Source organism: Bombus bifarius, unplaced genomic scaffold, assembly GCF_011952205.1.
Source record: "Bombus bifarius isolate JDL3187 unplaced genomic scaffold, Bbif_JDL3187 scf7180000007968, whole genome shotgun sequence".
NCBI lineage: Eukaryota > Metazoa > Arthropoda > Insecta > Hymenoptera > Apidae > Bombus > Bombus bifarius.
Genome location: NW_022884354.1, coordinates 2,013,271 through 2,025,736, shown reverse-complemented (window position 1 = coordinate 2,025,736; position 12,466 = coordinate 2,013,271). Strand labels below are relative to the sequence as shown.

Here is a 12,466-nt window from a genome sequence, read left to right as displayed (position 1 = left end):
TGAGGAAGGTGGCGTGGAGGTTGAAGGAGCAAGAAGGGGACGGGTGGGGATGAAGGTGGATGGAGATAGTTTACATGAGTACATCTCGTGCGTAAACTCGCATGCTCAGCTTAATCGTTACTTTACGTACGGCGATATTTATGTATAATAGTACTTTAGGTAATTAGCGGTATAGTATTAGTATGAGTACGGTTTTTATCCATTCACTCACTCACTCTCTCTCTCTCTCTCTCTCTGTCTTCCTTTCTCTCTCTCTCTCTCTCCCTTTCGATCTCTCGCTCGCTCAATATTACTTTTCCTTAGATTTTCCCCCTAAAAACGATGCGATTTCACCTCGATTACGGACGTCTATTTATTCTTTACTTTTTCACTATATAATAATAGCTGCTCTAGCTGATCTAAAAATTGTTCCTTTCCTCCCTTCGATTTAACAAAATCTTATTTTTTCCTGCTTCTTATTCCTTTGTTGCGTAGATTTTTTTTTTTCCTTTTCTATTAATCTTTTGCTTCGTATGTGTTTTTACGTACGTCATACGTATTCTAAATTTCATTTTCATTACGATACTACTATCAAAATCTTTTTCTTTTCTCTATTTGTTCGTTTGTTTGTCTTCCGAGCACGGTAGAACAAATTTTCTTCCCCTTTTGTTCATATACATATATATTTATGTGTATATATATATATATAACGTACTCGTTATTTTTAACAATATATAATACGGTATTGTGTACACTATGATTTTACATCGTAAATAGATAGTCATTGCGCGATTCGTACAACAGATCCTCCGCCTTACTGGAAAACAAATCTTATGGTTCTTCTTCGTTCGAGTTACGTATATGCGTTTGTTTGCAGTGTTTCAACGATTCGTCGTACCTCTTTGTCCAACTGATTGATAAGCAATCGACCAATTTCTTTCGAAATCAAACGAAATCGCGAGTAACGGGAAAAGATAAAGAACAAACATTCGACAGGAACATTGTATCGCGAACGAGAAATTTTCGACGCGGAACTCCCAAGAATCGATCTGTTCTCCGTGAACGTTAATAACTTACGGAAGGCCAAATAACATCGACCACACACATTCTACGTTGTTTCGTGATAAATAATATTAGAAACCGGTCGGCATCCGAATCGCTAATCGTCGAATATGGCGGAGGAATATTTTGTACGGATCGACATTAACGGGGATGAGAAAAAAATAATTAGGTAATAATTTATATAATCTGAAAGATCGGCATTTCTTTCTCGGTTTCCCTTACTAGTCCTCTTCGTCGTTACGAATTCTACGTAAGTAAATAGCAACAACGGCTTCTATATCTATGGAAAAAGGTCTACCCTGACACCAAATTACGTATTTAATGTACTAAGAGTGAGATACTCGTCCGGTGATGTGTCTTTGTTTGCGTAAAAATCTCTTGCGTGTATTTAGAAGTTTCTTCTCTCTCTCTCTCTCTCTCTCTCTCTCTCTCTCTATAGTGTACTGCCGTTTTTCTCGCCACGTTTTCTTCTCTTTTCCCCCCGATTTTCTCGCCCCTTTTCCTTTCTACTACGGCCACTCGTACACGTTCGATTATCGTCCGCGGAAGCACGTTGCTGTCCCGTGATGCTGGACGCGAAAGTGTAACACAGAGATACTCGGACACGGAAATAACAAATCGATGTACGATACACGAAAGAATTGACCAAGAAAAAAAAAAAAGAAAAAGAAGGAAAAAGATGGAAGGAACAGAACGAAACAATCATCTGTTCGTTCCTAACGATTTCGATACTCGAATTAACACGGCTATATATAATATGCTCGATATAACTATGATAACACTACGTAAAATTAACAGACAAAAATTAACATGTGTCAACGCGAAATGAGCGAATAACGTTATTAAGAAGGAAGAAGTATGAAAAAGAAGAAAGAAAAAAACAATCGTAGTTGGAAAATAAATTTCTCTTAGAAGAACGTCGCGTTCGAAATGGTCGCGGGATCGGTCATGGATCGTGACCGCGACCCAATTAAACAATGATGATCGCCAATAGTGTAACGATAAATTATCTTAGATAATATGGAAAACGTGCTGCTTTCATACAAGTTATCTTGTATTAGTAAAAGCCTTAGCGATACCTTGCGCGATATCATCTGAGATCTAAACTGAAGCGATAAATGAATGTGAATGCTCATCGACGAGTCAGCCCCTCCCGAAATCCACTACTACCTGAAACGTTTCAATTTTTCATTAGAAAAACACAGTCGTACCGGTCGGGTTTATCGGAATGAACGGCGTTCTCGAACGTTTGAAACGTTCGTTCGTCGAGATAGTTTAAAACATCGTTATTGAGAGATCGAAAAAATACGTGGAGAAGAATAATCTCGTTTTCCATCTGATTAATCATCTTTCCCCCGTATAGTTTCGTCAGGTTTCCTAACATCTTCGTGCAACGCTTCATCGCTCATCGTGGTTTCGTCGAATTTCCTCGTAAAAAAATAAATTTCCTCGCCTCGGGGTTCCTCTGGACCAATACCTGGTACTGATCGAGAGGAACCGACGGACATTCAGTTTTAGAAAAGAGAGAATTTATCGTTGAAGCAATACCAATCGAAGCAACGACGCGTTCCAACGCCGATCTTTTTCAACGTTTCGCGGGAGAACATGGCCGATCCGGGTCAGAGAAACGTATGAAAAGAATGTGCAGAAGGGAAAAAAGAGAAACGAAAAACCGAAGGAAACACCGATCCGCAACGGGTTCGGTTAGAACGGTTAAAGGATATTTGCGTCAGCGAGAGCAGATCTGGCGTAGTCGGCACGGACGTCAGAAATGGCAGAAATATTATCGGGAGCGACGTTAATTTACCTAATTACAACGCGAAGTCTCGAAGAGGCAATCACGAGCGTAAACCACGGTTAATTAACTCTGGAAAAGGAGCTCGGCAAATGGCATCGATTTGTACCACTAAATTCCTCTCTGGAAAGAAGTCGGCCAGCGGCACGAAATTGCTCGTGTGCATACAGTCGAATGCACGCGCCACTAGTTTCCTTCTAATCGGTAAGAAGCGCGGTATCCGAAGAAGCTATCCGAGGTATTCAAAGTCCGCGATCGCACGATAGCTATGTTATGTTTTAACGAGGGCATCGTCGAGAGTTCTCCGATACGATCCGTTTGCCATCCTTTCCGCCGCTCATTCGCTCGCGCCAGACTAATCGTAACGCGAGTTAGCCCGCGTTGTCGGTTCATCCCCGAAGAACAAGCTACGTCGAATCTACGCGTGTACCGTGAGATTCGATTTTCACTCGTCCCCTCGTCGTATCCTTCTATCTGCGATAGAGAAACTCTCTTCGACCAACTAAACTTTGATCAGGATATTTCGGAGAAAGCTGGCACATGTATACGTAGACGTTGCGATCTAGACGCGAAGGAAAGATATCGCGATGATCAACGTTGGTAACTGTCGTATGGTGAATGAGAGGTAATTAGAATAATCGATCGAAGTTGAAATAGAGAAATTCGAAAGGTCAGGCCCGCGATCGTCCATGTTCCTTGGCATGGCGGAGAGCAACGAGTTTCGTGTCCCCCTTTTTTTCTCCGTTTTCATCGTTCAGCGGAATTAGACGAATTCTTCGACAGCCTCGTTTAATTACTCCCTACCACTCCTCCGTCGGTATTAATTGATCGTCTCGTCGGCGCTGCCGTACACGAGATCTTCCTCACGTTATACGGCAGGGCGGCGTTAATCCTTCGGCCTCTCCTCGTTCAAGCTAATTCTAGTTCGTCGGTCTCCGACGCGCGATCGTTGGCTCCTCGTGTATGTCTGTGTCGTGGCAGTTATCGCGCCAACCGATCATCCCCGCTGTTCATCACCCGGCAATCGCGATGACTCGTCGCGCCCGATTAACAATTATTACATTATACGCTCTAGGAATCAGTCACAGGCTAGGTCCTTCCTTTTGGCCCAGCCAAATAAGTACTTAATGTTTTTTTTCTTTTTTTTTTTTTAGTATCTTTTTCCGTTTTTTCTTTTTTTTGACGGTGTGCTTCTCGCTTCCTTTATACGCTTCGCTTTTCTACTACGCTCCTCTCTCTCTCTCTCTTTCTCTCTCTGTTTTCTAACGACCACGATTACTTCTTCCGCGTCCTATTTCTCCTTCGTTCCTTTCTTCTTCCGTAGAAAACAAAAGAGACAGACAACTTCAAACATCGTCGCGCGCTTTTCTCTCTCGGTTCCCTCGTTTCCTCCGCAACCTTCGCAATCCCCGCGTCTCTGCCTCTTATCGACACCGAGTCTCATCGGAGAGGGGCAATGGCACAACACGGTGCACACCATTGTCGTTACTCCGAGCCGTAATCGTTCGACTTCGTGAAACCGTCCTCTACCGCGTTTCCTCTCCGTTTCCCTTTCTTCTCTTTAAAACTCGATACGAAAAACAAGAGAACAGAGATCACTTGATAAAGTCTTGGTAGTACGCGTACTACGTAAAGTACGCGAGAACACCTTCTTCTCAGTCAAGAGAGCGGGAGGAAAAAGAAGTGCCGAAGAGACAGGAGGCCTTCGTGTCCTAGTCGGTTCACGCCGGAAGAGCAAGAAGAGGTGCGTTTTTTTCGTGCTTGCCCGCGTTAGTTCGATTTTTCTTTTTTTCTCTCTCTCTCTCTCTCTCTCTCTCTCTCTGTCTCTCTACACGTTTGGCCAACCTCTTATCAGCTACTTCGCTTCGATGTATGCGTCTAGGCTGCTGCGTCCAGTCTCTTGTTTCTTCTTTAAAAGAAAGACAACCGGCTTAGCAAAGTCTCCTATGTGGGCACCTTACTGACCGCCTTCAGAAGATCGCTCTGCGTCTTGTCGAGACCGCTCACGTGATGTTGCTGCTGATGCTGCAGCGCGGCGTTCTGCTGCTCCTGCTGTATCTTCGCTTGCTTCTCAGCCTGCTGCTTCTTCATCATGTCCTGTTCCTCCCGTTCCCGCCTGGCCTGCTCGTTGATCTCCTTCACCGCCCTCAACTCCTTCTTCAGCTTCATCCGCCGATTTTGGAACCAGATCTTGATCTGTCGTTCCGTGAGGCAAAGGGCGTGCGCAATTTCTATTCGTCGCCGTCGCGTCAGGTAATGGTTGAAGTGAAATTCCTTTTCCAGCTCCAGCGTCTGGAACCGTGTGTACGTCTGTCGACCCCTACGCCTCGGACAACCGTTCGGCCCTGGAAACGTCAAAAACGCAGATTTGCCTAGGTTAGTCTTTTTTATGCAGGAAAATTTGCCTTTTAACCCTTTGCACTGCCACAGTCAACTCCTGACACGTCGATATGCTTACCACGCTCGTTGTCCCCTCGCTCCAAGATAAATAAAACGTCGCGCAAGCTACTCGAACGATTGGCACATTGATGGTGAAAATTTGGAAGAAAAAGTTGACTGTTGGCTCGGTACAATGAGCGCGCAAGAAGTGCAAAGGGTTGGATGATTAAATTATATTCCATAGCTATACGTTTGAAATTAAAAGCTCCCTTCGCTGACGCACAGAGATCGATCTTGAAGACGAGTTTCGTTTACGAAAGCTGTTACTCTATACGGTAGACCGACTCCATTTTGATCATCCGTTATTGATTTATTTATTAAACTCGGTTACGTAATTGCCGAGCTATATGCATTAGCCGGTTATTACATATTAGTCGATCCATCAACTTTGTAAATGTCGTTAGCAGCGAACACCAACTACGTGCAATACAACTGCTACTAATTTCACGTTTTTTTTCCACCATGTAAACTTGCAATTTTTGTTGTCCCGTGACCGTCTGGCGATCGGTAAGAAGGAAAAGAAGGCTACCCCGTTTACGAACGAGGTCTTTCGTGTTACGTAAAGTTCAATTTTTTTTCATGGAATGACCTGCGTTTCGTCTGTCGAGTCACAAATCTCAACTCTCTCCTCGCTTTCTCTTTCGGTGAAAAAAAGCAACACGTTCGGATGGTCAGTTTATTGCAGGGGTTGAACGAGGTAAAAAGTAGAAAGTTTTGGGGAAAAAAGTCTGCGTGTTCATTGTAAATAGGCGGAAAGAAAGATTGAACCCTTTTTTTGAAATATCTTTTCGTCCAACTTTCTCTGCACCCGCAGAGTCAAAGTCGTAAAATGGGATACGCTGAGCACACTGAATTTTTTATGGTGTTTAGGTAACTATCGAAGCACATGGCCGCGCTAACCAGGTAAAGACTGATGCTTGTCACCTGCCTTTACCTGGTTTCGTATCCGAGAACTTCGCTTACCTCGCCCTTTAAAAACCTATCCGAGATAACATTCGATCCCGATATCTCCGATATTTCCGTCTAAGTAATCACGTAAACCTTGCGCTTATCTGTCCTAATTGATATCTTTTCACTTTTCATTGCTAAACACCCAAGTACTAAGAAACTACGCGAATGGAGATTTAGTTAGTTTCAAAGGCGTACACAGTTTGGTTATTTGCGGATTTATACAGAAGAGAAGGCAGCATAAGATGGCCGCAAGTTGCACCATAGACGCGCGATAAACTTCTCACGGGCAATTTTCGCAATTGGCTCGAACGTAATTTTACTTTTGGCCGGCGGCGTAGAAGGGTGGGCTGAACGTTTTCAGTTCGTCGCTGAGAAACCGGTTCTCCGGCGCAATGAACAGTCAGCCATAATACCATCATTCTCGGGAAGACGCTGAGTGGCTATATGATCGCCACGTGATGAAGCAAATACGCGCTACCGACTACTAAAAGATAGCGAGATTTTGTGTTCGATGAATTTTGTCGTTGTTTCGTGCCGGAATCACGTTGTAACCGATTAGTTAGATATTCTTACGCTTGCAATATCTTTAACGCGATCTTTTCCCCGTGTCCCTTTAACTGTCTTTGTCTCTCAGAGAAAATTCATTTCGCTGCGACTATCTTCACGAAGATAAAGAGACAGATGACTTTCCGTGAAATTTGCGCAAATCCCGAGAAAGTATCCTCCAGCACCCTTTAACCGGCGTATATCTCCATTTTCTAGTTCGCTAACAATGCTTTGAGAAGTGGAAGCTTCCGACACACTCTCGGCAAAGCAGCCAGTAACACGCGGCATGAGCCATCCTGTCATCATCGTTCAAAGCCAGACAAAAAAGAGGAAGAAACGGAAAAATCGCGAGGGAATGCAGAGAATGCTGATATTGAATTCAGCATGGCCGTTCACAGCAGTGCGGTCCAGGATTCACTGGGTGTGTATGTGCGCTTGTGCACAGCCTCCGACGAGGTTACACGTATTCGCGAATTCCTATCCATGTACCGTGTCGATGCGATAGTAGTGGTGGTGCGTACGGTGCGGCTATGGTGGTGAGATCGGTGTGCGAGGCAACAACAACGCAGCCAACGTGGTTTTTCGGCAAGCTTGTGTGCGTGAGTTTAGCTGACGTAGGAAGAGAGCCCGCGCGGCCGGTGCAGCCACAGCGACAGGGTGGTTGCCGAAGCTGGAAGGGTGGGCCATAGGTTACCTTGGCAACCGGAGGGAAAACCATTCCATCCTGCTGGCGGCATATCATGCCAGGGGCGAGTCAAGCAGCCAGAAAACCCTTCGTTGCATCCTCCCTGGCGGTCCCTCCTCGCCAAGCCCTCGCGCGTCTCTTCTCTCTCCGCTGTGCTGTACACGCGCCACACGGCTCTCAGAATTCGTTGGTTCCTCTCCTCTCTCGACCATCGGTGAACCCGATTGTCCCCACACACTTCGACCACCATAAATATCTACGGGACCATCGGCCGAGCGCTGGCGCGAGCATTATCAACAATTTCGCTGGATCAAGCTAATGTCCATGCAGAATTTATAGATAACCGTTCTTGCCGCCCCTCCGGAGGGAGCTGTCTGGCCAGGATTTCGTCGGACGGGGTTAACAGCTGGGCGTGAAGCTCGTTTGCTCCCGGGAACGCTTAATTTATGTACCTTCTTCCTCCTCTGCTTCGAATATCTTTCAATTTCTCCTGCTCCCTTTGCGTTTCGTTCGAACAAGCGGGATACGCGACGAGGAAAAGGTAAACGGCGTCCGACGTTTGAAACGTAGAGAGGAACGAGGCGAGACAACGCTGCAAAGGAAATTGGCCGACGTTAGTTATTTTCAAACGGCGTGGCACCGATAACCCCTGATCGAAGATCGCCGATAACCTCGCGCTATGCGATTAATAAAAAAAGTGACGAAAGAAGCGTGTAATATGCGTCTGCCAGTCTGGCACAATAGATAATCGCCCCTCTTACTTCCCTAACACACTACAACCACCATTTTCACTCGTTTTATGGCCATTCATTCTCGCGTCCTCTGTTTGTTAATAGCGCGATAAGCTGGTTTACATTTGCGATTGATAATTGATTAATCATAAATCAACAGACTCGTAACGATCCTACAGCTCGCCGATACAAACGAAAAGAGACACGAGGAAAGCAATTTTTTCACGCAATTTCATGCTGGTCGCGAACTTTCTTTATAACGAACGAACTCGTGGTTCGTTCTACGTTCGTGTCGAAGCGTCGAAACTTCCTGAATTCCATTACGTCGCAATCGCGTGACACGAAGCGAGCACGGTGACGGTGGATCGACGATGATAGCCGTGATTTCTGCCTGCAAATTCCCGTTAATTAACAGCGAGTCGCGAGTGATTCAGGGACAACGGAGTTATAGCTGACAGACGGTGGTCCATTTTGGCAGAGGGCAGCCGAGTGATACGGCGTGTGCGTGGTACTACAGGACGCAGCCTGTAAACGAGAAGGGCGAAGGCCTGCGCCTAATTGCGGCCATATATTAAGTTTAATACCTGCTTTAGGTCGCCGCACGCGGCTTCACCGTTCGTCGAGTAGACGAGGATATTGCGGAAGTTTGCCTGACTGTGTTCGCCTCCCCTACGATTGCCGCCCCCTCCCCCCTTGCCACGCGTTTCCTACTACCGAGATTCTATCAATGTTGCCCGATCGCACGGTTGTCCTCTTAAGTTCGCGAATTTATACGAAATCCATAGAATCGAACTTTAAACGCTTCGATTACGCTCGATCGTTTCTCTCGGGAAAAACTTATCTCTCGTCCACTGAAGAGACGCGAGGTTAATTCGCTGGCTGAAATAGGGCGTTCGAGGGGCGGTGCATGAATCTTGGAACATGTAACCAAGTTTATACGTTCGAGATGGATTCACTAATGGAGGGTTGGTCATTTCGAAGCTTCGCCCCGTTTATTCGGTAGAAAACTTTGCCTTTTTTTCCTTTTTTCATCCTCTTTATCCGCTATTTTATTGTTTTATTTTTGCAGCGTTCTAGCGAATTTTCAACGTTTACCTTCGAACGCTCCGATCGACCCGCGTATTCTTCGATAAAACATCGTTGAATTATTCGTTACGATATCTTGTAATTATCAGCCATTTCGGTGAATAGCGATTAATTATTCTTCGTATTCCAACGATGGTTGAACCGCACAAGGTTTAGTGAAATAAATTTAAAGTCACTTCGATATATTCGAGATTCTCCGAATAATCGCTAGACTATCGACTTCGCGATTCTACATACGAATCGATAAGAGATACGCTTCGGATGACATTCTGCCCCTGGACACACCCCACGTTAACGTGTCATCGTATCCGGCAATCTTCGATTACTTTCCATACTCTTCTCGCCCTATACGATAACCAGAGACGCTATAAATCGTTTCCAGGACGGTTAATGTCAGTATCAGGTTGACCATCATGACCATCGAGGGCCATATCCGCTGCGATATCGAAATCGTGGAAAATGATCGTCCTGCGCGCGTTCACCCCGCAATACTTATCGGTCCTTCATATTTTTATTTCGTGCATGACGGCAATCGTAGAAACGGTGGTTACGCAAGCCTGCTAAATACCCGTGGGGATACCTCGTCGAGTTTTTGCCGATGTCTTGGCGCAACGACCAAGGGAATTGCGCAACTCCGCGAAAAACGCATGGAAATCGCCACAAATTACGCCGTGCGCCAAGAATTCGCAATCACAAAGAGAAAGGTGCACGCCGCGTGGAAAAAATCATCCGCCTTGCGTTCCTCCGCTTCTGTCTTACCTCTGTGTACTATTACCGCAATTGCGAGAGAAAAGAATCTACGGTTACATCGACAAAACGTTTCGCGCGGTTAACGCGACGAGAACGGGACGTCGCTCGGAACCAATAAAAATCACGCTTAACGCGATTACGATTTACAAATCGTGAAACCGTAATAATAATAATTTCGAGGGTCCAGCAGAAAGGAAAAAAGCAGCGTCAAGTGGAGCGGAGTGTCGTTCATAGCGGAACGAAACGGCGGGCTGCCGTACCTACGTAGCACAATAGCGACGCCAATAGAGGCCCAGGTTATCGTAAATCTGGACGAGCGATTAAACGTCAAGCGCGCGCCTCGCACGTTCCGTGTGATTTTCGCTTCTTCCGAAACGCGGTCGAAAACAATGACGGCGTTGCTTTAACAGCCATTTGGAGTCTGGCCATTCGCTCGACGACGTTATCGGGCGACGGTGCTTCGCGGTTATCGGTCAACAAGCGCTTTTTCACCGTCCGTCGAATATCACCGTACAGCCTTTATATTTCGACGCGTAAATTACTCCGCACCGCCCCTCTTTCTTTATTCGTTCGCATCACGGACGCCGCCGACGAAACTCGATTAAGAATACGAAATGCGACTTAAGGTATTTAAACACGCTTTTCCCGTTTTTGTTCTACGCGAGCCACGTAGCGGTGCCAGCGAGGTTCGATAAGTACAGGTCGCCTCCGACTTTGACGAGTTTATACTAAGGCCACACAAAAGTAAAGGCGAATCGATTAATAAATAACGTGGAATATATCGGGCACACTTTACGTCCACTTGCTTCGAACAGGGATAGAAATAGAACGACGTTTCGTAGGACGGATGAAAGGAGCAATGGAGGAGTTAGGAGGCGTTAGGAGGAAAGAGCCGTGCAGTTTGAAATGGAAACGAGATACAGCCACTGACAGCCGGAATAGCGTCGATCGCCTGGTAAATTCGCGTCTCGAGTTTTATTCGTCGTACGTTTCACTTACCTTGTCGCTTTTATTCGGCATTATTTACGCGACCCTGAGTTATTATTTCACCGAAAACACCGACTGGCCGTGTTCACGGGCGGTAAACACGTCTCATTCGCCGCAACACCTAACCGTTCCCATATATTTGCGTTCCGTGTGCTCGCTTTTTCCTACGCGCCAACCCCTTTCTTCCTCTTCGTGTGTCCGCTAAAAGCAACCCGCCTCGCGTTAGCGGAGTAAATTCAAGGATGAGTCATAAAGCGCGCATAACTCGCAACGACGCCGCAAACAGCCGATCGAGCCGACTCTCCTAACGAGATCGGGATTCGTTAAAATTTCTCTGGAATTCTTCGTGGCTCGTTCAAAGAAGCAAGAACGCGCTCGAGTAACCGGATAGCGCGCAGATACAGTTGCCAACGAGTTTTAATCGTAACGTAGTTCCGTGTTCGTGCCCGGTTGATTCACGTTTATAAAAATGTCTGTGCCGAACTCCTATTTGCATGGTTGAGTCTTGGAATTTTCTATCGACGAAGGAAAAACAAACAGGGTTGTACGTCATTCCACACGATCGAAACGTATCGATCGGATGAAGTTACACAGACGGTGCCACCACCCATACGAACAGCGGAATGTCACGCTTAAATTAAACGACCAGATTTAATCGGCCGTCCTTTCGTGTACCGATTACAATAATCACCGGCGATCAGCGGTGCGCATAAAATTACCATAAATGAATCTCGCTGGTAATGCTCGGTATCTGCTCCTATGTCTGTTCCGACTGTTCTCTCATTCCCTCTTTTGCATTCTCTTTCGAGCAGCTGCACAGAGAGAGTTTTTCCTTTACGCCCATGTCGACACGGGGTGCTGCTAGGTCGTGTTTTCCGCAATCTGTCGTCACACCTGGATTCCTTTCCAGTTCCACGTATACTTCCAACGCTGGGCGGCGATCGCTTGGCAAGAATCGAATAAGGGCAACCACGAGGTGGAAAGGACCGTGCAAAGGTAAGAAATTCCGGGAAGCTTTAATCGGTCCGGAGAAAGGGACGAGTCACCGCCGCGGCCAATCAACGCCAGGTTAACACGTCTAGGTTCGCTAGATATTTGCAGGGGATGGCAAATCGGCCACGAAAAGTGCGAGGATTAGCCGGATAAATCGCTTGAGCATGGTGGAGCCTGGAATTGCCACTAAGTAAGAGAGAGAGAAAAAGAGGGAAAGAGTGAGTAAATGGAGGAGTTATCGCGACCATTTTGCCCAGTCTCCGTCTCTGTCTGATACTCGTACACGGGCGTCCTTCTCGTTCAGGGAACGACAGAGGAACGAAGCCTTCTGGCTCGTTCGGCCGTTCTCTAGCGGAGGCTGCAGTGACCCGAGAAGGCGATCAAGCGATTCGTGGGTCGTGGCTGGGCCGTATCTTCTCTCCCGTTCCCCCTTCGTTCGGCCTGTCTACATTTTTCACCGGC

The 12,466-nt window shown here is 46.3% G+C and overlaps 1 protein-coding gene across 1 annotated transcript in view; it reads right to left on the bottom strand.

Annotated features, from left to right (window-relative positions):
• Positions 1-3,568: 3,568 nt before the first annotated feature.
• LOC117209816 (homeobox protein abdominal-A homolog) overlaps positions 3,569-12,466 on the bottom strand; it is a 33,197-nt gene continuing 24,299 nt past the window's right edge. Inside the window, exon 3 of the mRNA XM_033452224.1 lies at positions 3,569-5,181. Coding sequence (XP_033308115.1) covers positions 4,781-5,181 — 401 coding nt within the window. The 3' untranslated portion in view covers positions 3,569-4,780. The remainder of the gene's footprint in view (positions 5,182-12,466) is intronic.